Raw genomic sequence first — 27,220 nt, 5'->3', positions numbered from 1 at the left:
TGGCTGCATTTGATTGGCACAAGTGGCTGCATATGATGGGCACAAGTGGCTGCATATGATGGGCACAAGTGGCTTCATTTGATTGGCACAAGTGGCTGCATATGATTGGCACAAGTGGCTGTATATGATGGGCATAAGTGGCTGTATATGATGGGCACAAGTGGCTGCATATGACGGGCACAAATGGCTGCATCTGATTGGCACAAGTGACTGCATATGATGGGGCACAAGTGACTGCATATGATGGGGCACAAGTGGCTGCATATGACTGGCACAGTGGCTGCATTTGATGGGCACAGTGGCTGCATTTGATGGGCACTAAGGCTGCATTTGATGGGCACAGTGAGGCTGCAATTGATGGGGGGGGTTCAGTATTTTTCAGTTTGTTTGCGCCCCCCCAAAAAAATTTTGAGAACCAGCCGCCTCTGTCTGATCCCTATATTCATGTCTGGTATAAATGGACCACCTGAAGCCCAAAGGTCTCTTTTGCAGCTGAACAGTCTACACAAATTGTATATATGCCCCCATAACTTAGTTCTGATATAACATTCTTTTTTCTCTTTTGCAGCTTCTTCACCTACAGTTGTTGAAACCGTAAGTAAAATATTAAATAGCCATTTGAAAGAATTGGTGTCCAAACATAAAGGGTCTCAAAGTTATACTTCCCCATTTTTATTACAGTCTACATTGTACATTCATATCAGTCCATATCCTGAAGGAGCTTACAGTCTAAGGTCCATACTTCATACTACTAAGGCCAATTAAGCCAATTAACCTACCAGCATGTCAAAGAGAGTGGGAGAAAACCCATGCAAGCAAGAGGAGGACATGCAAACTCTATGTAGGTAGTGTCATGTTAAAGTGAACCAGAACATAATTATAAATTGTAGCACCCTCCCAGTTAGGTTGTTAGTAGGATCAGATAGATTTTGTTTTTGGCTCCTCTGTAGCTAGTGGAGCAGAATTTGATTACTTGGGCTGTTTTGGGTCATGCTGGTTGCAGGCTCAACTACTCCCCCCTGTCTTCTAGTAGATTATGGAATATAGTGGGTTGGAAGCGGCATATCCTAGGCTGAATATTCATACAGCCTCAGCCAATCTCTGGTCAATGGGATGACCAGCAGGGGGCTGAGGTGTGTATAAATAGTCTTTGCTCTGGAGAAGGAGACCCAGCCTGAAGGGCTCCTGCCCTTTTGGGCAGATCAGTTGAAGACTGCAGAAGTTTCAACAAGGTCCCATCTTAGGGAGAGCTGGAGGCCTACTTCTAAAGCTGCTGAGAACAGTTTGGAAAAAGCCTACTGAGGATTTGGCCTGAAGGCTCACGGTACAGGGTCTGACTGGCATCAAGGTAATGGGACACGGTGAAAAGAGGCCTGAGAGACAGAGATCCTGGAGATATTCTTTCTGCTTAACCCTTTGAGAGACAGTTGCTGACTTAGAGCTGCTTCCATTGTGGGAGTCCCCTGAGTTGTATGTCCACTATTCCCTATCACAAGAGGTCCATCCTGAAGAGTTTAGCCAGAGAGAGTCCTCTGTTTCACTAAATTTGGAGTATCCCAAAGCTCACCCTACCCCCTGACCAAGTTTAAGCAGCATTAAACTTCAAAAAGATTCTTGCTGCCTGGGAATTGTGTTGTGAGACTGGGAAATTGCTGTGTGCCTGGCTGCATGTACCCACTTGGGAATAAAATGTGGAACAAACAGCAGGACCCGTCAGGGGTTTGGGCCCTTTCACACTGGGACGGGGGCGGCGTCGGTGGTAAAGCACCGCTATTGTAAGCGGCACTTTACCGTCGGTATTCGGCCGCTAGCGGGGCGGTTTTACCCCTGCTAGCGGCCGAGAAAGGGTTAAAAACCACCGTAAAGCGCCTCTGCAGAGGCACTTTGCCGGCGGTATAGCCGCGCCGTCCCATTGATTTCAATAGGCAGGAGCAGTAAAGGAGCGGTATACACTCCGCTTCTTCACCGCTCCGAAGATGCTGCTAGCAGGACTTTTTTCCCGTCCTGCTAGCGCACCGCTCCAGTGTGAAAGCCCTCGGGACTTTCACACTGGGATCAAAGCAGCGGCACTTTCGGGTCGGTTTTCAGGTGCTATTATTAGCGCAATAGCGCCTGTAAACCGCCCCAGTGTGAAAGGACCCTTTGTGTGCTACAAAACTGTGTGCTAAGATCCACCAACTGCCATTCTCCACTCCAATGAGACTGTGTCTGTGCTCTCATTGGACAGTTGCATGGCAGTTGGTGGTGTTTAGCTATTAAATCCAGAAAGAACAGTTTGCAAAAGTCCCCCAAGCTGTCATATTACAACAAAGCATTATTTTCATTTTTCGAAAGTTTAAAACAGAACTAAAGGGACCTGTACTCACCTTTCTTCAACGGTCCCCAACTGTCACTAGTGCTGGCATCTTCTCCTGAGTGCCGGTCTTTGTCAGTCTTCATTGGCTGGTGTGGGATGACGTCAGCCCTGTGCATGGGCAGGAAGGCATCACTCTGGCAGAAAGGGACAGTGTCCGCACCTTAAGCTGAGCTGCACATGAACAGTTCAGTTTACATCACCGGAGAAGACAGCAAGCAGAAAGGTAGGTGCATGTGTTTGCAGAAGAGACATTGTATGTCTCTTCTGCAATAAAAAGCCTCCCTGCTTGCTGTTTGTAACAACAGAACTTTTGTTCTGCTTTAACCCCTTCCCGACCAGCCACTGCAGTTGTACTGCGTGCGGCAGGTTGGCTCCTCTGGGCGATGACCGCCAGGCACCTGCGATCGCTCCACACAGAGACAGAATGAAGATCTGTCAATGTAAACAGACAGATCTCTGTGCTATCAGGGGTGAGGAGAGTGATCTGTTGTTCATACTAAGTATGAACAACGATCGCTCTCCTCACTCAGGCAGTCCCACCCCCCCCACAGTTAGAATCACTCCCTAGGACACACAACCCCTTGATCGCCCCCTACTGTTGACTGTTAGGGTGGCACAGTGGTGTAGTGGGTAGCACTCTCGCATAGCAGTAAAAAGGGTCGCTGGTTCGAATCCCGACACTACCTGCCTGGAGTTTGCATGTTCTCCCTGTGTCTGTGTGGGTTTCCTCTGGGTACTCCGGTTTCTTCCCACACTCCAAAGACGTGCTGGTAAGTTAATTGGCTTCTGTCCAAAATTGGCCCTAGTATATGAATGTGAGTTGGGGACCTTGGATTGTGGGCTCCTTGGGGGTAGGGACCAATGTGAGTGTGTGATGTATGTGCAGAGCGCTGTGTAAATTGACGGCGCTATATGGGTACCTTAAATAAATAATAACATAAAAGATGAGCATCTTAATGAGACACAATGTACAGGGATAGGGACAATTGTAGACACGCACCCACACTCACACTGAACTGGGTGGACTGGTGCCTTTATTCAACCTTGGTAACTATGTAACCCCTTCCCTGCCAGTGACTACACAGTAATCAGTGCATCTTTATAGCACTGACTGCTGTATAAATGCCAATGGTCCCAAAAATGTGCCAAAAGTGTCCGATGTGTCAAACATAATGTCGCAGTCCCGATAAAAATCTGATCGCCGCCATTACTAGTAAAAAAAAATAATAATAATAAAAATGCCATAAATCTTTCCCCTATTTTTTAGATGCTATAACTGTTGCGTAAACCAATTATTATATCCTTTTTGCGATTTTTATTACTAAAAATATGTAGAAGAATACATATCAGCTTAAACTGAGGAAAAAATGTGCTTTTTAAAAAAAAAATTGGGGATATTTATTAAAGTACAAAGTACAAAAAATACAAAATATAGTAGTTTATTCAAAATTGTCACTCTTTTTTTGTTTATAGCGCAAAAAATAAAAAACGCAGAGATGATCAAATACAATCAATTTTTTTTGGGTACAATGTGGCACAACCGCGCAATTGTCAGTTAAAACGACACAGTGCCGAATCACAAAAAATGGCCGGGTCATTGAGCAGCCAAATCTTCCGGGGCTTAAGTGGTTAAAATATATCTATGGTCTAATACTAGCATTACATTTAAAAAATGCTCTTGCTTGTGTTAGTACAGGCTGTTGAAGGATCCTTCAACGTAAGAATATTTATTATAATTGATATAGATATTTATTTAATTAGTATATTAATGTGCAACTATACTTCATCTGAGCACCATAAAAGCTATTCATTTTTAATATTCAAAACCAATTCCCCCATCCATCCATGTCTCTATGCTTTATTTGTTGAGAAATCACCCCCTAGTATTTCTGGCCATGGCCATCTTGAGTAAGGGCAGATGATTCATATAGCATTCACTTCCTGCAATCCATCTGCTCTTAGCTCAAGCATGCAGCCAGGAGAGGGTGTGCTTAGCTGTGAAAGCTCCTCATCCCCTCCTGAAGACTCCTGGGATGCATGAGATCATTTGCCTAGGCATGGAAACCAGAAAGTAACTAAAGAAATGTAAAAAAAAGTTTGAAAAAAACAAATATATATTTTTCTATCCATTTACTAATACTAGTAGCATGAGGATTAAAAACACTCAATGTTAATTGAGAGAGTGAAGTTTGGCTTTAATAATAATTAGATCATGAATATAATTACCCATTTTATATTAAGCACCATCCCACTATTAAGCCCATTTCACATGAAATGCACCAGAATAGTAAAGCACAACAGACTTTCATTAAAAAGATTTATCATAAAATGTACATACCTGATACTCATAGGGTAAGTCAACGGTCAACTCCAATGACAGAATATATTGAGGCTGTAGACACAATGGAGGTCAGTGACAGAATAGAAGAGCTCCTCATTTATACGTATCTATCCACAATCTTCTTCTGTTTTCCAGCAGATTATCTACTCTGAAATAAAGCCCAGAACAGAGATATGAAGATTATCTGGTGATGATGTTTGGAGGCCTCTAATGATGTTCTGAATTCGGCTTGACAAATCCAGAGTCTCTGGGGAATTTTCACAAAGAGATTTTACCCTAAAACTCAAAATTTACATATGTACAAGCTGTAGGCACAAGTTAAAGATCTGTCATGCATTGGGTTATTGTTTAAAGTAATGGTCTCCAAACTCCAAACAGGCCAGATGACTCCCTTTGATTCCCTTTATACTGGCCCTGGGACACTATTCAGCCCAATGACAACAACATTGGGGTGGTATTCCTACTACTGACACCAAAAATAAGGTACTATTTCTCCCAGTGTTAAATTAACACAAGCACATAACACTGCTGTATCTCCCACTCATGCTTCCTCCCATTTGGTGCAGACACCAGGCTCTGTATAGGAGGCTATGGACACTGAGGACTGAGACCAGCAGTTATGATAACCACCCTGGAGTACACAGGGGCGCAGGTGCAGAAATGATGTCACGTGGGTTGTCCTGTGGGCATGGCTACGCTTCCAGCTCCTTTTTCAGGCCAATGGGGTAGCCCTTAGGGTTCCATGGAACCCTGGTTGAGAAAGGCTGACATAGACAAAAGCATAAACACTAATAGTCAAATCCTTTAATGTGCTAGGGATTAGCACCCATTGAGATCTGTTGGTGTAATGCAGGGGTCTCCAAACTTTGCCCTTCTGTGGGGCAAGCAAATCATTGGTTGCTAGAAAATTTTGTTGTCATTTTTCGACTGTTGTTTTTGTTATGCTGTAGATAAGCTGTTTTGTTTGCCTTTTTGGAGAAATAAAAACTGTTTTACAAAAACATGGCTGGCTAGTGTTCCAGACCTCTAGAATATCACAGTTGGTACTCAAATTTGGGCATTCTGGCCAAAAAGCTGTGGAAGCAAGTGAACTAAAGGGTTGGTAGCTATTTTCTGTGTAATGGGTCAGAGTGGCACAAGCACTGCAAACCACTAAAGGATGCATAGAGGAAGTTGTAAAAGCCCTGGTTCAAGCTACAATGACCTAACAGGAGGCCTCAGTGGAAGCCAAATACCCACCACCCCCAAGGAAGTTTAGGCATGCCAAGAACAGACCGTGGCTCTGTTGATACAGGCTCAGCAATCTTAGGCATCGCAGCTGGAGGCTCAGAAGGAGTCTAATCAGACCCAGTTGGCCACTCTAGCAGATTGTCACCCGTAGTGACCCAGTGATGGTGAGGGCCAAAAAAAATCACTTTCCATAATGATGTGGAAATATTCTTTTTGAATTAAAACTTGTTTATTGATGAATTGCTCATGTAATACATACAATCATTGCAGTATATAAAAAAAAAAAAAAAACATACATACAGAATGTGTCTTTGTAAGAATCCATAGTATCTGATCAATAACAGAAGATAATGCGGATGATAAATTCCTTTTACCCCCCCCAACCCAATAAAAGTTTAACCAGCACTTTCGACCTGGTATAATAAAACAAAAAAAGGAGATTAAGGTCTGGTGTGACCCCTCTGACACCTCCATCCCTAATAGTGCACAAAAAAACAAAAAAAATAGCCCTGGGACTTTAGATGAGGTGAGAGAGGTTTAGCCAATGTCCACAGCAAACACTGAGACAAAATCAATTTATTTGTTTCAAAATGTTATGTAACGGATCGGTAACAACAATGACTGTGAGTTACCAGGCATAATAGCCAATGTACACAACACAGATGAAAGTAAATATACAAAGATTTATTACAAATGTTATACATCAATGAGCAACAATAAAAGTTGAAAGTTGCTGGGTCATTAAATACACATACAGAATAAGAAAATAAAATGTACATACATGTGGACAGGGAAGTATGTAAACATAATGCAGACATTAATAATACCCAGCATGTACCGGCATAAAACAAGCATCAATAAAGCCCTATGCATTTCGCGAGACCCTGCTCGCTTCTTTAGGGGCTGATGCATGAATGTTGTATCTGCAATGTAAGTAATAAGATCAATAAATGTATGTTGTTGATAAATGGGGGCAGGCGGAATGATTGGCAAGAGAGGTCTGAAACAGATACCTCATACTTACCGAAGGTCTGAGATAAATCGCCAAACGCTGGATATCAAGATGGCAGCAGTGTAATGCATCCAGCTCGGGAGCTGAGGAGGCGGAACAAACAAAGGCCACAATAGGGGAACATCCGGAGGATCAGCAGGGTCTGGATAGGGGTATTTCTCACTGTGGTCTGTGATATAATAAAACAGTAGTAGGCATTTCTTCAATCAACAGATAAGACTAAGTCTAGTGCATAACCTTTGATCTTAACTAAACCTGCATTTCCCGCCTCTCTCTCACTCTCTCCGCCCCCCCACATCAGCTGATAGCTTCAACTGAAAGAGTCTATCTATGACCAGTTGTGGTGGAGCTAGGCTAGGGTCATCCAGCCATGGTTGCCAAATAAGATCACATTTTTTCACAGCCTTCCTGCGGCTGTAGGCCAACCGCTCTCTGAGAAGTAAATAATTAACATAGGCAATCCACTGTTTCCCTGTGGGGACCGCAGGTGCCATCCAATACCGTGCTATAAGTTTCCTGGCCAGATAAATCAGTCTAATGATCATATAATACATTTTGGATACATTTCCTCATCAATTGCCCTGAGCAAGTACATCAGGGGGTTCAGGGGAACAGGAACCTGAGCTAGTCTGGATATGCATTGAGACACCCCCACCCAATACCGGCGGAGCTTCGGGCACCTCCAGAGCAAATGTATAAAGTCCCCCTGATGTACTTTGCTTTTTGGACACAAGGGGGAGTCTCTACTTCCCCAACTGTGAAGTTGTTTTGGCGTTCTATAGGCTCTGTGTAAGATAAATAATTGTGACAGTTTATGAGATGCCGAAACAGATTCCACAGGTATTGACTCCAGGGCCATGTCCCACTGATCCCCATCTATGTCTCCAATATCTTCTACCCATTTACTCCTACATTTGAGAGAGGCATGATCCTGAACGGAGGACAACAGTTCTGCGTATATCCTAGACATAAGTCCTTTCCGGGTCTCAGCCTGGAGGACTTCCATGAGCAGTGTTAAAGAATGGGTCTGCCGCTGTGTCCATAAGGCATGTCTAAGTTGGAGGTATTTGTAGAAGCCCCTTGGGGCTAAGTGGAACTCCCTACATAACTGTTCATAAGTTTTCAGCACTGTCCCTTAATAGAGCTGCGGGAAGAACCAAAACCCATTCTCTCTCCAGGGGGAAAACCCCTGCAGTTCCTGAAGCTCTGGGTATCTAGGGTTGTTCCACAATGGAGTGAAAGGCAACGGGCCCTTTATCGCTACCGCTTTCTGAAATTCCTTCCATGCTTTTTTAAGGAGATCACTGGTGGGGACTGAGTGCAGAATACTAGGTAGATCCATTTCCATATGGGAGGCTGCCTTCAGTGAGGAATTAGACATGGTTACCATTTTAATTATGGGATCGTCACCTGCGTCCCTTCCCCACCCCGCTAGTTGTTGAATCTGTGAGGCCAAGAAATACATTTTAGGGTGTGGTACAGCCAGTCCCCCCTATTTTTTCTGTATTGTAGGGTGGTCAGACTGATCCTAGCCTTTTTATTCTTCCATATCAAATCTCGCATTAGAGAGTCCATGCGTTTGAACCACTTGTTCGAGATCCACATGCGTGAATTGTGAAACACGTACAAGAGTTGCTGAGCCTATACCATTTTAATTACAGTGGGGACCGAAAGTATTCAGACCCCCTTAAATTTTTCACTCTATGTTATATTGCAGCCATTTGCTAAAATCATTTAAGTTCTTTTTTTTCCTCATTAATGTACACACAGCACCCCATATTGACAGAAAAGCACAGAATTGTTGACATTTTTGCAGATTTATTAAAAAAGAACTGAAAAAAAACCCTGAAATATCATATGGTCCTAAGTATTCAGACCCTTTGCTCAGTATTTAGTAGAAGCACCCTTTTGATCTAATACAGCCATGAGTCTTTTTAGGAAAGATGCAACAAGTTTTTCACACCTGAATTTGGGGATCCTCTGCCATTCCTCCTTGCAGATCCTCTCCAGTTCTGTCAGGTTGGATGGTAAACGTTGGCGGACAGCCATTTTTAGGTCTCTCCAGAGATGCACAATTGGGTTTAAGTCAGGGCTCTGGCTGGGCCATTCAAGAACAGTCACGGAGTTGTTGTGAAGCCACTTCTTCGTTATTTTAGCTATGTGCTTAGGGTCATTGTCTTGTTGGAAAGAAAACCTTCGGCCCAGTCTGAGGTCCTGAGCACTCTGGAGAAGGTTTTCGTCCAGGATATCCCTGTACTTGGTCGCATTCATCTTTTCCTCGATTGCAACCAGTCGTCCTGTTCCTGCAGCTGAAAAACACCCCCACAGCATGTTGCTGCCACCACCATGCTTCACTGTTGGGACTGTATTGGATAGGTGATGAGCAGTGCCTGGTTTTCTCCACACATACCGCTTAGAATTAAGGCCAAAAAGTTCTATCTTGGTCTCATCAGACCAGAGAATCTTATTTCTCACCATCTTGGAGTCCTTCAGGTGTTTTTTTAGCAAACTCCATGCGGGCTTTCATGTGTCTTGCACTGAGGAGAGGCTTCCGTCGGGCCACTCTGCCATACAGCCCCGACTAGTGGAGGGCTGCAGTGATGGTTGACTTTTTACAACTTTCTCCCATCTCCCGACTGTATCTCTGGAGCTCAGCCACAGTGATCTTTGGGTTCTTCTTTACCTCTCTCACCAAGGCTCTTCTCCCCCGATAGCTCAGTTTGGCTGGACGGCCAGCTCTAGGAAGGGTTCTGGTCGTCCCAAACATCTTCCATTTAAGGATTATGGAGGCCACTGTGCTCTTAGGAACCTTAAGTGCAGCAGAATTTTTTTGTAACCTTGGCCAGATCTGTGCCTTACCACAATTCTGTCTCTGAGCTCTTCAGGCAGTTCCTTTGACCTCATGATTCTCATTTGCTCTGACATGTACTGTGAGCTGTAAGGTCTTAAATAGACAGGTGTGTGGCTTTCCTAATCAAGTCCAATCAGTATAATCAAACAAAGGTGGACTCAAATGAAGGTGTAGAACAATCTCAAGGATGATCAGAAGAAATGGACAGCACCTGAGTTAAATATATGAGTGTCACAGCAAAGGGTCTGAATACTTAGGACCATGTAAAATTTCAGTTTTTCTTTTTCAATAAATCTGCAAAAATGTCAACAATTCTGTGTTTTTCTGTCAATATGGGGTGCTGTGTGTACATTAATGAGGAAAAAAATGAACTTAAATGATTTTAGCAAATGGCTGCAATATAACAAAGAGTGAAAAATACTTTCCGTCTCCACTGTAGGTTTACTCGTCCCACCACCGACAATGGAAGCTTACACCAACTATTACATTTAGAGGTAGGGCCACACCACACTGTCAAAAGCCTTTGCGGCATCCAGTGACAGAATGGCCCTACCCCCCGAATTATCCACCGGCACCTGCAGGTTCATAAACAGACCCCGAAAATTGTCTGCTGTGGATTGGGTAGGAATAAACCCAGACTGGTTACGGTGGACCAGTCCGCCTATCACTCGAGAAAGTTAAGTAACCAAAACTCGTGCCAGTAGCTTAACATCCGTGTTCAATAGAGAAATCGGGCGGTATGAATCCGGCAGAAGCTTGTCCTTCCCCAGTTCGGGGGGTACCACTATAATGGCCTCTTGCATACTATCAGGGAGGCTGCCAGTCTCGATGGCCTCCGTGAGGGCCTGCAGTAGGGGCCTGCAGTAAGTGCCTGGTATGGAATCTGGGGGGACCCCCACACACTTTTTTTTTAATTTTGGTTTGGGGTTCCCCTTAATATTCATACCAGACCCAAAGGGCCTGGTAATGGACTGTGGGGGAATCCCATGCCGTTTTTTATCAATGGACTTTTATGTGTATTGCCGGACCGACAATTCATTATAGCTGTGAGTACTTTTAAATGACTTTTTTCCTTTAGAAATGTAATTTTGCTCTCAGACTGTTGTAAACACAGGATACATGCGCCACTTTACAGGCATACTATAGCCACCCCCCAGGTACAAAATTGAAAGGAATATTTCACTTTAATTGTTTCACTTTAAGCATTATTAAAATCACTGCTCCCGAAAAAACGGCTGTTTTTTAAACTTTTTTTTGCATTGATAAATGTCCCCTGGGACAGGACCCAGGTCCCCAAACACTTTTTATGACAATAGCTTGCATATAAGCCTTTAAAATTAGCACTTTTGATTATTCATGCTCGTGTCCCATAGACTTTAATGGTGTTCGCGTGTTCAAACAAATTTTTTGCCTGCTTGCATGTTCTGCTGTGAACCGAACCGGGGGGGCTCATCCCTAATGGCTAGCCTTATGCTGGCCATACACGCACAGAATTTTGTCCGTTTTCAGACTGAACAATTATTCGTCAGTTGAAAGCGAATTGGCCACTAACTGACAGAATAAACTTGTTTACATGATGTTCATAGTGAGGGTTTGATAACTATAAAAACATATATAAATTATACAAGACAGAATATTATTTCCTTTTCGATTATAACAGTGATGGTGAACCTTGGCACCCCAGATGTTTTGAAACTACATTTCCCATGATGCTCATGCACTCTGCAGTGTGGTTGAGCATCATGGGAAATGTAGTTTAAAAAAATCTGGGGTGCCAAGGTTCGCCATCACTGGATTATAACATACATGTATACACTGTCGTTGAAACGGTAAAAGTTTTTGCTTTGGATCCATCGACATTAGCCGGGTCCACGGTCGAAATCGTCTGTAAAGTTGCATTCGCTAACGGCAAGATCTTTCGGAAACCGACTAGTTTTGGCCGAAATTCTGTGCGTGTATGGCTAGCATTACACTGATAACAGCTATAGAAAGTGACAGAATATACTGAAGCTATATTCAAACTAGAGGCCAGTGACAGAATAGAAGAGAGATCCATTTGTATCTACCCACAATCGTCTTTGTTTTCCAGCAGGTTGCCTATTCTGAATTAAAATCCAGAACAGAGACATGACGATTACATGGTGTGTCTCTTCCTGCGTTTGGAGGCTTCCAACAAACTTCTGAACTTAGCTTCATATATTCCAGAATCTTTAGGGAATTGTCATTATAAGATCTAACCCACAAACTCAAAACTGACCTAAGTAAAACCTGTAGGCACAAGTTAAAGATCTGTTGTCCATTGGGTAATTTTTTTGATTTTGAATAGTGGTCTCCAAATTGCAGCCAATGGGACAGATACGGCCCTTTGATTCCCTTTATTCGGCTCTTGGAACACTATTCCTCCCAATGACACCAACAATGGGGCAGTATTACTGCCACTGATACCAACGATGGTATACTATTCCTCCCACTGACACCAATGATGGTATACTATTTATCCTCCACTTTTTGCAACATTGGTGCAGTATTCCTTCCACTGACTTCAACAATGAAGTACATTTCCTTTTAATGACATCAACAATGGGAGTATTCCTCTCATTGATATTAACAATAGGATATTATTCAGCCTCCTACTGACCACAGGCATCATTTAATCCCTCACCCCCAACCACCAAGTCCAAGGCATTATTCCTACTGACGTTGGGGTAATGTTTACTTTGGCAAGGCAAGACCCTCCCCTAATGTCTGAGAATTAGTAGACTGGCACTTTATTTAGAAAGTTTGGAGATCCCTGACCTAGGGTGACACATTTCGTAACAGGAAATTAGAAATTTCTCATTTGATGTTTTTAATGCAGTATGCAGGTCTTAATCTGATGCCTTGGAACCAAACATAAGATATGAGATATGGTTTCCTCCCAACATATGTATGCTTGAAAAAACAGACTTGGAAGCTGCTTCTTGTGCTAATATTTACAGAGTCTTTGGATAATCAATCTCATGCACTGATATCTATACAGACCCTCGGCTATGAAATAAATTAAATAGGGGGGTTAAAACATCACCAGTGTTATGCAAGTTGTTACCTGTTTTTTAGCTCACTTGAGCATTTTGTTTTAAATGAAAATACACGTGAAATTAAGTTACAATTGACTTTATTCATGTACAGTATTTGGTGTTAATGTCTTGACTTCTCTCTATCATAATATATATTTTCCCCTTATGTCTACATGTGGATTCATCATTTTACAATAATAAAAACAAAACCAATAATACAGAAAAAGAACATGCTCATCAACTTCATCAAATTTTTGCTATATGCAGCTTCCGGGATGAGAGGAAACTAAGTTGACATTTGACTATATAGTCCATCGTGCCAGAACCCAGGACCAAGTCTGACAGACACTGAATCACACCATAGGTGGACTCAGGCAGGTACGACTCACATGTCTTAAATACTAAAGTATATAGGACCCGTCTCAAAAAAGCCAGATCATCATGTGTCTACAATAATATTATTAATAAAAAGGCACCCAGCTAGTGTGGCCAAACCTAACCCAGTCACACCACATACATACCCAGCCCACCTTAAACCCAGATCCACGAGTAGACGCAGAGCTCTCCCAACACCCAAAGACCCAGGGAGAGGGGAGAGACCTATCTACATCCAAACCACCTAACTACTACCCTAATCATATAATCCACTACCACAGACAAACCATCAGATATCATACCCCCAAAGATACATCACCCCTTCCATCTAAAACATACACCCACCCAACAGACCACCAATAAACATTCATCCATCCCACCTCAACCCCCCCCCCCCAACCATACCCCATGCATATCACAGCCATAGTGTCAGAAACCATGAATCAGACTGAGACAGAAGTACAGTTAAATCAAACTTGTTTAATAATAATAAAAGAAGGTAAACAGAGTAAACGTAGTCAAAACATAGCCAGAGTTCGGGAACCGGAACATAGTCAGACAAGCCAAAACATCAGGGAGCCAAAGAGGAGCGTCGTGGAACAGCAAGCAGGATCTGGAGCCAGAAGGAATGTCAGCCAAGCAAGTCTTTAACAGGAACACAGGACAGCGTCTCTAGAGATGTGACCAAGGCGAAGGCAGAGATCATCTGGGCTGGATGGCCTAAGTAGGCAGGACTGATGAGCAAAATCATCAACAGGTGAGTCACTGTGGAGAGATAGGAGCTGGCAATCAGCCGACAGCTGAGCAGTCAGCTTTGAGAAGGAAGGGCTGAGCCCAGCCCTGACACATAGCAACAGCTATCCAAAGACAAACCAATTTGCACTTATCCCATCCACCCAACATACCAGTGGATATCATCCATCCCATCCCTGTATCATCCCCCCCCAATCATTCCATACGACAATGGGCAACATAAATCCCCCCCCACCTCACTCCACATGTGGGCAGCTGTTCGCCATGTTAACCATGGAGGTCAATCAATATAACCAGCCAAGAGGGGTATCCCACCATTCACAACACCATAACATGGGTAAAAAAAAAATTTGATGAAGTTGGTGAGCACATTCTTATTATTTAGTTTTCTGTATTTTTGGTTTTGCTTTTGTTATTGTGAAATTATGAATCCACTTGTAGATTGTTGTGAATATAATGATGTTTTTTTTTTTTGATTTATTGATAATCTAGATGCATATTGAGTTTTGGTGAAGAAGCGGAGATACAGCTCTGCGTAACGCGTTGGATTACTCTGTCAATAAACTCATCAATGCTTTGGAAACGAGTATTATTGGCTTTTTTTAGCCTTGTGATATTCACATATCTATATGTTCTGATGATGTTTTTATTCATGTTTGTACATTAAAAAAAATCATTTTTTAAATAATTTTGCTTCTGTGCTCACCTCAGTGACAACCTCACACCCGAAAAAGTCCTACCTCTTCTATGGGAGGGAGTCTCTCCTCCCATTCATTCCCATTTTCTACTAGTGTATATTGCAGAATGTGGATATGATATTTGTCCCTGGAACTAGTTAACGATAATTGTGATTACTAAAGAGCCACTCATGATATTCTTTGAACATTCGTTGTTGAAGACAGCAGAGACACAACAGGATATGGTCAAATGCTAAGGACATGAACCAAGAGAACATGCTATAGCAGTTTTTGGAGATTAGGGGGACATGCTTCAGGAGTCATAGACTGAAGATAAAGAGTATTGGCTGCAGGGCCCCAAAGGCCACACCAAAAGTGCCAAAGGGCCACATGCATTTGGCACCAGGACCTAGAGACCATAGTCTGTGAGCATCACAGAAGGTCAGCAGTTTCTGAGATTTTGCAGCTTCCAAATCTAGTACTGATCATACCATAGTAACAGTCACTTAGACCTCACATCTTCCCATGATTAATGCTGGTCATATACATATCAATATGATTGTTTCGAAACACCATCAGTTACATTATTTTTTTATAAATATATTACAAAGAGAAAAGAAACAGAGTGGCCTAGCTGAAAAATGTTTTTTTAAATTGAATTTGTAGGAAGTTAAAATTTCACATTGAAGGATTGTTTTTGAGCTTTCTCCTATTGTAAATATATATGTTACTTCTGAACTAGTCAAAAATGTATTAAATGGTGCATGATTTTCTGTTTGCAACATAGTGGAGTACAAAAAAAATGGCTAGCCTAGGTATATTATTGGCCCATTTAAACAGAGTAGAGTAGTGTAGAGTAAAGTAGTGTAGTGTAGAATAATGTAAAGTAGTGTAGTGTAGAGAGTAGTGTACAGTAGTATAGTGTAGGGTAGAGTAGAGTAGTGTAGTGTAGAGAAGTGTAGTGAAGTGTAGAGTAGTGTGGTGCAGTGTAGAGTGGTGCAGAATAGAGTAGCATAGAGTAGTGTATAATAAAGTAGTTTAGTGTAGAGTAGTGTAGAATAGTGTAGATTAGAGTAGAATCGTTTTAAGTAGTGTAGAGTAGTTTACAGTAGTGTAGTGTAAACAGAGAACCTATACTTTATATATATATATATATATATATATATATATATATATATATATATATATATATATATATATATATATATATATATATATATATATATATAGCAACCACCAAGCTTATGTGCTCTGTTAAAAAGAGTAGAGCAGTGTAGTTTAGAGTATGGTAGTTTAAAGTAGTGTAGAGTAGTGTAGAGTTTCGGAGAGTAGAGTAGTGTAGTGTAGGGACTGGCCAGATAGGGATTAGTTTGATGTAGTTGGCCAGCTTAACCATGTATTGCAATGCATGTGACGCAGAAATCCATGTTTTCTTGCAAAGTTTGCAAGAAATGTGTAATGCCCTGTACACACGATCGGACATTGATCGGACATTCCGACAACAAAATCCATGGAAAATCCGATCGTTCTGAACACGGTGACGTAAAACATGTACGTCGGGACTATAAACGGGGCAGTAGCCAATAGCTTTTGTCTCTTAATTTATTCTGAGCATGCGTGGCACTTTGTGCGTCGGATTTGTGTACACATGATTGGAATTTCCGACAACGGATTTTGTTGTCGGAAAATTTTATAGCAAGCACTCAAACTTTGTGTGTCGGAAATTCCAATGGAAAATGTGTGATGGAGCCCACATACGGTCGAAATTTCCGACAACAAGGTCCTATCACACATTTTCCGTCAGAAAATCCGACCCGTGTGTACGGGGCATAAGAGTGTATAACAGTGTGCAGACAGTTGATGCACATGATGGGGTATTTATATGTGTAAAGCTATTTGGATTTGAGCACAAACATATCATATTTCTATTTCTGTTCTATAGAGAAATGCGTTTGATAGAAACCACTAAGCTTAGGTCTATTCACTGTGAACACATGGCGGCTGATTTAATAAAACTGGTGAAAAATCTTGCGCAGTTGCGTATTGTAGCTAACAACTTCTATTGGTTTCTATGCAGAGCTGCACCATTTACTGACTCTCCGGTGTCAGTAAATCAACCCCATAGGGTGGTAGACAATAATATGTAACGCACCACAATGCAATTCACAGTAATGGAGCTCCACACAGCACAGTAAATCTACACGGGGCTACACTCCACTCTTTGCTGTCCACCACAATGCAATTCACCATAAGGTAGCAGTGCCACAATACAGCACTGTAAATAGCACTGTATGGGAGTGTATAGCACTATACAGCAGTCACTATCTCTCCCTGAAATCTCTTTGTCAGCTGTCCTTATCTACTCCAACCTCAACATACAGTGACAAAAGGCTGATGGGAAAACCGATCACCTGACTTCCTCCAAATATAAATACTCCCTCCCAGCACGCCCAGTGGCCCGAAATCCTTACTGATTGTCTGAATAAGATATGTACATTCATAATTCAGTCTCACTCCAGCTCATCACACTAAAACTGCAACAGTGCCACCTATTGGCATAAGGGAGGAACCACAGTTAAACCAGGCTCAGGAGAAAACCCAAATGATCGCAAAGACTACAAATTAGCCAGGTTAGTTACTACCTAGCACAGCTAAATTTAATAGTAGCCCCTGTTAAAGACAAGGGTGCTACATATGCAAACTCCCTGTTATTGACTATACTATGCCCCCCGACCACAGTTAAAAGTAAATAAAACACATTATTGGCAATTGGTTGTTGGCTCAGTGAGGAACAACCTCGTTTGACGTTTTCTTGAACATGTAAAGTTCAAGTTGAATGCTATTTTGACCCAAACTTGAATCTCAACCCTAGTCTGCAGATCACATCCTTCTGCAAGCAAACATTTAGGTGAATCAATATGATTCGTTCACTACGGTACACCACTATTAATTTATACACGGAATGTTTAAGGAGAACTTTAACAATCATGAAATAAGAAGTATATCATTAGTACAAATCCATGGTTTAAATGTTTCTGTTTCTTTTAATTAACTCTGTGGGGAAGCAAATATATTCACATAATTGTAAAAAAAAAAACACTCTAGTGAAAATGTTCAAAGACTAAAGTTTTTTTTCAGATCTAGTTTATTTGTAGTATTAACCACAAGCTCAAACACCATTTTGTGCATTGCAGGTAATAGACCACAAGCGTCCCTATTTGAAGCAGTTGAGGTTAATTTCCAAGAAGTACGGATGAGTTACCAGGATTACCAGCAGAAAACAGCATTGCTTTACACAACTAGCGAAGACCTCATGCACAATGGGCATTTAGCTCGGGTGTATGAGGCTCCAGCCTTTAGCTGCAGGCAGAGGGCACAAATACGCTGTTCATCCCCACTGCCGGCAGCCTGTCAAACTCTATTGGAGGCTGACAACTGCTATGACTGGACAGGGCTGGATGGTGCACCTAGGGGAATTTACATTTAGGGCAGTAGCACTAAGGAACAAATGCTTGTAAATGCATGTAGTCTACCTACCGAGCATTAGTCCCTGGGTGCCTACTGCTCTAAATGTAAGTACCACTTGGTGCTCTGTCCAGCCCTAGAAACTAGAAAAAAAACAAGCATGTATTGAAGGAGTGCCAGACCAGAAGATAAAAGAGTCAAATTTAATTTATTGCTATTATGCTAAAAGACATCCAACACATTTCAGGGGTCAAAAGAACCCCCCATTCATCAGGGCTTCAGTTAAAAATGAGAACCTTGAATGGACTCAAAGTAAGGCTTTCTTGTGTGAATCTTTGTAAGGAAGCTAATTCCTGGATTCAGTGCTGGGACAAGGTCATTCTGTGCCCAGGGTGAAGATGCCAAACTGTGCCCCCCTGTACACACACAGGTTCCCCCACACTTGCACACACTCAGCCCCCGAACACACTCCTGTACACACTCAGCCCTCCCACCTGTACACATACAGATCCCCCCACACCTGTACACACTCAGCCCCCCCCCACACACCTGCACACATACAGCTCCCCCACACCTGTACACATACAGGTCCCCTACACCTGTACACATACAGGCCCCCCAAACCTGTACACACTCAGCCCCCCCACACACCTGCACACATAAAGGTCCCCCACACCTGTACACATACGGTCGCCTCCCCACACCTGTACACATACAGGTCCCCCACACACCTGTACACATAAAGGTCCCTCACACCTGTACATATACAGGTCCCCCCACACACCTGTACACACTCAACCCCCCCCACACACACCTGTACACATAAAGGTCCCCCACACCTGTACACATACAGGTCCCCCCACACACCTGTACACACTCAGCCCCCCACACACACACCTGCACACATACAGGTCCCCCACACCTGTACCAATAAAGGTCCCCCTCACCTGTACACATAAAGGCCCCCCTCACACTTGTACACATACAGGTCCCCCCACACTTGTACACATACAGGTCCCCCCACACTTGTACACATACAGATCCCCCCACACCTGCACACATACAGTTCCCCCCACACACCTGTACACTCTCAGCCCCCCCGCACATACACACATACGGGTCCCCTCACACTTGTACACATACAGGTCCCCCCACCTGTACACATACAGGACCCCCCACACTTGTACACATACAGGTCCCCCCACACCTGTACACATACAGGTCCCCCACACACCTGTACACACTCAGCCCCCCACACCTGCACACATACAGGTCCCCCCACACTTGTACACATACAGGTCCCCCCACACCTTTACACATACAGGTCCCCCCCACACTTGTACACATACAGGTACCCCCCAACTTGTACACATACAGGTCCCATCACACCTGTACACATACAGGTCCCCCACACCTGTACACATACAGGTCCCCCACACCTGTACCAATAAAGGTCCCCCTCACCTGTACACATAAATGCCCCCCTCACACTTGTACACATACAGGTCCCCCACACCTGTACCAATAAAAGTCCCCCTCACCTGTACACATAAAGGCCCCCCTCACACTTGTACACATACAGGCCCCCCCACACTTGTACACATACAGGTCCCCCCACACTTGTACACATACAGGTCCCCCCACACCTGCACACATACAGGTTCCCCCACACACCTGTACACTCTCAGCCCCCCCGCACACACACACATACGGGTCCCCCCACACTTATACACATACAGGTCCCCCCACCTGTACACATACAGGACCCCCCACACTTGTACACATACAGGTCCCCCCACACCTGTACACATACAGGTCCCCCCACACACCTGTACACACTCAGCCCCCACACCTGCACACATACAGGTCCCCCCACACTTGTACACATAAAGGTCCCCCCACACCTTTACACATACAGGTCCCCCCACACTTGTACACATACAGGTACCCCCACACCTGTACACATACAGGTCCCCCCACACCTGTACACATACAGGCCCCCCACACCTGTACACATAAAGGTCCCCCACACCTGTACACATACAGGTCCCCCCACACACCTGTACACACTCAGCCCCCCACACACACACCTGCACACATACAGATCCCCCACACCTGTACACATACAGGTCTCTCACACCTGTACACATACAGGTCCCCCACACCTGTACCAATAAAGGTCCCCCTCACCTGTACACATAAAGGCCCCCCCCTCACACTTGTACACATACAGGTCCCCCCCACACTTGTACACATACAGGTCCCCCCCACACTTGTACACATACAGGTCCCCCCACACCTGTACACATACAGGTCCCCCACACACCTGTACACACTCAGCCCGCCACACCTGCACACATACAGGTCCCCCCACACTTGTACACATACAGGTCCCCCCACACCTTTACACATACAGGTCCCCCCCACACTTGTACACATACAGGTACCCCCACACCTGTACACATACATGTCCCCCCCCACACCTGTACACATACAGGTCCCCCACACCTATACACATACAGGTCCCTCACACCTGCACACATACAGGTCCCCCACACCTGTACCAATAAAGGTCCCCCTCACCTGTACACATAAAGGCCCCCCTCACACTTGTACACATACAGGTCCTGCCACACTTGTATACATACAGGTCCCCCCACACTTGTACACATACAGGTCCCCCCACACTTGTACACATACAGGTCCCCCCACACACCTGTACACTCTCAGTCCCCCCCGCACACACACATATACGGGTCCCCCCACACTTGTACACATACAGGTCCCCCCACCTGTACACATACAGGACCCCCCACACTTGTACACATACAGGTCCCCCCCACACCTGTACACATACAGGTCCCCCCACACACCTGTACACACTCAGCCCCCCACACCTGCACACATACAGGTCCCCCCACACTTGTACACATACAGGTCCCCCCACACCTTTACACATACAGGTCCCCCCACACTTGTACAGATACAGGTACCCCCACACCTGTACACATACAGGTCCCCCCACACCTGTACACATACAGGTCCCCCCACACCTGTACACATACTGGCCCCCCACACCTGTACACATAAAGGTCCCCCACACCTGTACACATACAGGTCCCCCACACACCTGTACACTCTCAGCTCCCCCGCACACACACACATACAGGTCCCCCCACACTTGTACACATACAGGTCCCCCCCACCTGTACACATACAGGACCCCCCACACCTATACACATACAGGTCCCCCACACACCTGTACACACTCAGCCCCCCACACACACACCTGCACACATACAGGTCCCCCACACCTGTACACATACAGGTCCCTCACACCTGTACACATACAGGTCCCCCACACCTGTACCAATAAAGGTCCCCCTCACCTGTACACATAAAGGCCCCTCTCACACTTGTACACATACAGGTCCCCCCACACTTGTACACATACAGGTACCCCCACACTTGTACACATACAGGTCCCCCCACACACCTGTACACTCTCAGCCCCCCCGCACACACACACACATACGGGTCCCCCCACACTTATACACATACAGGTCCCCCCACCTGTACACATACAGGACCCCACACACTTGTACACATACAGGTCCCCCTACACCTGTACACATACAGGTCCCCCCACACACCTGTACACACTCAGCCCCCCACACCTTTACACATACAGGTCCCCCCACACCTTTACACATACAGGTCCCCCCACACCTTTACACATACAGGTCCCCCCACACACCTGTACACTCTCAGCCCCCCCCGCACACACACACACATACGGGTCCCCCCACACTTATACACATACAGGTCCCCCCACCTGTACACATACAGGACCCCACACACTTGTACACATACAGGTCCCCCTACACCTGTACACATACAGGTCCCCCCACACACCTGTACACACTCAGCCCCCCACACCTTTACACATACAGGTCCCCCCACACCTTTACACATACAGGTCCCCCCACACCTTTACACATACAGGTCCCCCCACACTTGTACACATACAGGTCCCCCCACACTTGTACACATACAGGTCCCCCCACACCTGTACACATACAGGTCCCCCCACACCTGTACACATACTGGCCCCCCACACCTGTACACATAAAGGTCCCCCACACCTGTACACATACAGGTCCCCCACACACCTGTACACACTCAGCCCCCACACACACACCTGCAGACATACAGGTCCCCCACACCTGTACACATACAGGTCCCTCACACCTGTACACATACAGGTCCCCCACACCTGTACCAATAAAGGTCCCCCTCACCTGTACACATAAAGGCCCCCCTCACACTTGTACACATACAGGTCCCCCCACACTTGTACACATACAGGTTCCCTCACACTTGTACACATACAGGTTCCCCCACACCTGCACACATACAGGTTCCCCCACACACCTGTACACTCTCAGCCCCCCACGCACACACACACATACAGGTCCCCCCACACTTGTACACATACAGGTCCCCCCCACCTGTACACATACAGGACCCCCACACTTGTACACATACAGGTCCCCCCACACCTGTACACATACAGGTCCCCCACACACCTGTACACACTCAGCCCCCCACACACACACCTGCACACATACAGGTCCCCCACACCTGTACACATACAGGTCCCCCACACACCTGTACACACTCAGCCCCCCCCACACACACCTGCACACATACAGGTCCCCCACACCTGTACCAATAAAGGTCCCCCTCACCTGTACACATAAAGACCCCCTTCACACTTGTACACATACAGGTTCCCCCACACTTGTACACATACAGGTCCCCCCACACACCTGTACACTCTCAGCCCCCCCGCACATACACACATACAGGTCCCCCCACACTTGTACACATACAGGTCCCCCCCACCTGTACACATACAGGACCCCCCACACTTGTACACATACAGGTCCCCCCACACCTGTACACATACAGGTCCCCCCACACACCTGTACACACTCAGCCCCCCACACCTGCACACATACAGGTCCCCCCACACTTGTAAACATACAGTTCCCCCCACACCTTTACACATACAGGTCCCCCCACACTTGTACACATACAGGTCCCCCCACACCTGTACACATAAAGGTCCCCCCACACCTGTACACATACAAGTCCCCCCACACCTGTACACATACAAGTCCCCCCACACCTGTACACATACAGGTCCCCCCAAAGCTGTACACATGCAGGTCCTCCCCCCCACACCTGTACACACTCTGCCCCCCTACACACTCAGCCCCCTCACATCTGTATATATGTAAGGCCCCAACACATCTGTACACACACATCCAGCTCCCACCCCCCTTGTACACATAGAGGTTCCCCCCACACTTGTACACATACAGGTCCCCCCACACCTGTACACATACAGGTCCCCCCACACACCTGTACACATACAGGTCCCCCCACACCTGTACACATACAGGTCCTCCCCCACACCTGTACACATACAGGTCCCCCCACACCTGTACACATACAGGTCCCCCCACACCTGTACACATACAGGTCCTCCCCCACACCTGTACACACTCTGCCCCTACACACTCAGCCCCCCTCACACCTGTAGTAGTAGTAATGAAAGCACTATAACTCTTCATTGACATGACAGATCTCACCTGGCTTCTGTTGGTAAGAAAGACGGCAGGAATCCTGGGTGTCATGTTGACCATTTATGGTCATGACCATACTTGATCAATCATGTCACCACTTGATCATGACCATACTTGATCAATTATGTCACCAAGGATCCTGTAGATCTTGTGGAGTTGATATTTCTGCCAGTGTTGGATCTCTGGTCCCCGCTGCATGCTGTGGTTCTTCCTGCAGGCCCCTTCGTTACTTCACCTTCTCCTGAAAAAGCAGTCACTACGTTGATAAACATCACTACGTTGCAGGTGGCCCTAACCATAACACAATGCCCCCGCAGTGCTGAGGTCCTGGGTTGCTTTACCATCATAAACAAATTTAGTTGGGTTAATGCTATTTTGCTGTGGGTGCCCCTATTTCCTTCTATGTAAGCCAAACACATATTAGTAGAATAAACATCTGCTTTCATAAAAACTGTCCCTAGCTGTATCTGTATGATTGTAGCAGGGGAAGTAACATGTTGGCACCATGCCTAAGTTGTTACATTTCTTTGTAATGGCTTGAGTCTGTCCTCTTTGCATCTTGTGGTCTGGGTGAGCGGATGAGAAGCAGAGAACAGAAAAAAATTGACCCCAGCTAAAGCAAACATTCAGTTTCGCTGGCTGAAGGAACCATGTCATCTGTGGTATTGCTCTTCTTAGTCTGTAAGTATTGCCATTTTCTATTACTTTTATATCTCTTGATTGTAGCTACCAACTGTCCCTACTGTTGGAACACACATAACGATTAGATCATTCTTTACATTTCATTCACTCGTAACTTATGTTTTCAACCAATAATTTATTTTTTTTTTTATTGTGCTTATTGTATTTGTATTGTTTTGACTTGCATTTTTTTTTGCCTTACAAAGTCTAAATTCAGTTATTCCTAATTCATTTTTGACTCAGAGGGAAGGCCTCTTAAAACTGAATTTGTCCCCCTTTTTTTTATCTTTTTTTAAAATTTATTTATTTTTTTCTCTCTCCCCGCTATTGCAGACAGCTCTGCTCCCCCTTGTCTACCTTGGCCCCTGGGTCTATAGACTCGGGCATAAGGCACTGACCCCCGGCCTTGACTTAAGAGTTGGTGTCAGTCTATAATTTATATCCTTAGAACATGTTTTATTTTGTATTTTCACATGAACTTCTTTTGCTCCATGTCCATATCCCCTGCATGGGAAATTGTTATCTGGTTTCCCCTTTTTTATATATCAATAAAAACATTGTACTAGAAAAAAATCATACCTAAACTACAATATTTTAAAATACTATTGGAATTTTTTTTATATATTTACGTTATATAATAGTGTAGTTAACATATACATTTAACTTACTCGTGTATCAATTTGACAAAATAAATCCAATAATTAGTATAATTATTTGCCTTACAAAGTCTACATTCAGTTATTCCTAATGCATTTTTGACTCAGAGGGAACCTCTTAAAACTGAATTTTCCCCCTTTTTTTTAATGTATTTTTTTTTCTCTATCCCCACTATTGTCTACCTTGGCCCCTGGGTCTATAGACTCGGGCATAATGCACTGACCCCCGGCCTCGACTTAAGGGTCAGTGTCAGTCTATAATTTGTATCCTTAGAACATGTTTTATTTTGTATTTTCACGTGAACTTCTATCTTTTGCTTCATGTCCATATCCCCTGCGTGGGAATTTGTTATCTGGTTTCCCCCTTTTTTATATATCAATAAAAACATTGTACTAGAAAAAATCATACCTAAACTACACTATTTTAAAACACTATTGGAATTTGTTATATATTATATTTGCGTTATATAATAGTGTAGTTAACATATACATTTTCCTCGTGTATAAATTTGAAAAAATAAATTATAACGTAATTATTGTACGTTAAAAAAAAAATGATTTTTTTTTTTTTTTTATCAGAAATAATTTTTGTTTTTAATTATTACTATAAAAAAGATCACAATGGCTAAAGATTTGCAGAGAAAGTCACATGTAATGTTTAGTAGAAATAGTGGACATTGGCTGACCTTTGGTTACCAAGGCAAAAATCACCGAAAATTCAATCCGCTGAGCACATGACAGAAGCGATCTGTTAATTGCAACTGCGATCCTTTTTCAACATTTATCAGAGATCAATATTCAAAGCAAAATGATTTAATTGAGCCCCAGGTTTACACTTGTGCGCTGCGTAACCGCAGCTAGTTCTGTGTGGACTCCACACCGTATTGCAAATCGCACCCCGTTCATGCGAATCGATGCGGGTGTGTATGTTATATTAATGACACCCCAACCCTTGTGGTAGCAGAATACATTTTGGTCTAAATTTATGATGAAAGACTATTTATTTGCAAAGTTGTGTAGCAGAAATGAAGGGAAACCTTTTTAAAAAAAAAAACATTTTGGTCTTTTTTCCTTTATATAGTAAAAAATCAAAAACCCAGTGGTGGTTAAATGCCACCAAAAGAAAGCTCTATCTGTCTCAAAAAAACAATGTAAAATTCATTTGGGTATGGTGTTGCACGACCATGTAATTATTAGTCAAAGTATGACAGTGCTGAAAACAGAAAAATGGTCTGGACAGAAAGCCATTTTAACATAGTGGATAATTATGCAGAAAACCAGGTGTTGTTCCTTACTTTTTTCACAATATCTAGGGTTTTAATATGAGAACGTGGCCTCATTTCACAATTTAGTGAAAATGTTCAAAGGCTAAATTTAATTTTAGATCTTGTTTTTTTGTGCCAATGACTAACCACTAGCAGAAACACCACTGTGTGCATTGTGGCCTCAAGTGTCCGTAAGAGCAGCCAAGGCTAATTTTAAATACAAATGAGTTTTCAATCTGTGCAATTACTTTTAACTTGTCTCAGTCTGTCACTTGTCTAACCAAAATTCTTCCATATCTGCATCAGTCTGTCCTAACCTGGTACTTTTTTTTCCCAAGACCCACTCCTGAAGATTTTAAAACCAGAGCTTTATATAGTTAGTGTCCAGTCTTCATCTTTACAAAAATGTAACAACCATAACATTTATCAGAGTCATAGCTCAAATTTGATTTTAAAGTATATAAACCCTTTTCTCCTGTTTAGAGGACCAAGAGCCCCTTACCAGTTGACTCCTTCAATGTCCAGTACCATTAAATCTTGGAGGGCACATTTAACATGTGAAAACTACCCCAGACACGTCATGTCACTCAATGCCCCACTTTGGCTGAACCCATCTCTTCCCCATCTGTATATGCTGCCTGACCCAAGGGGCATGGGACTTTCCATTCCGTGCCATCGTTTCTCTCCGTAACAGGCTCATACAATTCAAGATAGTACATAGAGCATACTACACTCCCTCTAGACTCCATAAAATGAACCAGTCCCACTCTCAAGAGTGCTGGAGATGTGGGCAAGCCCTGGGAGATTTTTCCCACATTTTCAGGAAATGTCCCATAATCGTCGGGTAC

At 44.1% G+C, this 27,220-nt stretch overlaps 1 protein-coding gene across 1 annotated transcript in view; it reads left to right on the top strand.

The window, feature by feature from the left end:
* The window catches only part of LOC141116633 (uncharacterized), a 130,142-nt gene that overhangs the window by 83,303 nt on the left and 19,619 nt on the right, over window positions 1-27,220 (top strand). The window contains exons 13-14 of the mRNA XM_073609024.1: window positions 569-594; window positions 4,833-4,872. Of these exons, the coding sequence (XP_073465125.1) occupies window positions 569-594; window positions 4,833-4,872 (66 nt within the window). The remainder of the gene's footprint in view (window positions 1-568; window positions 595-4,832; window positions 4,873-27,220) is intronic.

This window comes from Aquarana catesbeiana, linkage group LG13, assembly GCF_042186555.1.
Source record: "Aquarana catesbeiana isolate 2022-GZ linkage group LG13, ASM4218655v1, whole genome shotgun sequence".
Lineage (NCBI taxonomy): Eukaryota > Metazoa > Chordata > Amphibia > Anura > Ranidae > Aquarana > Aquarana catesbeiana.
The sequence above is the reverse complement of the archived record's forward strand: the minus strand, read 5'-3'. Positions and strand labels throughout refer to the sequence as shown.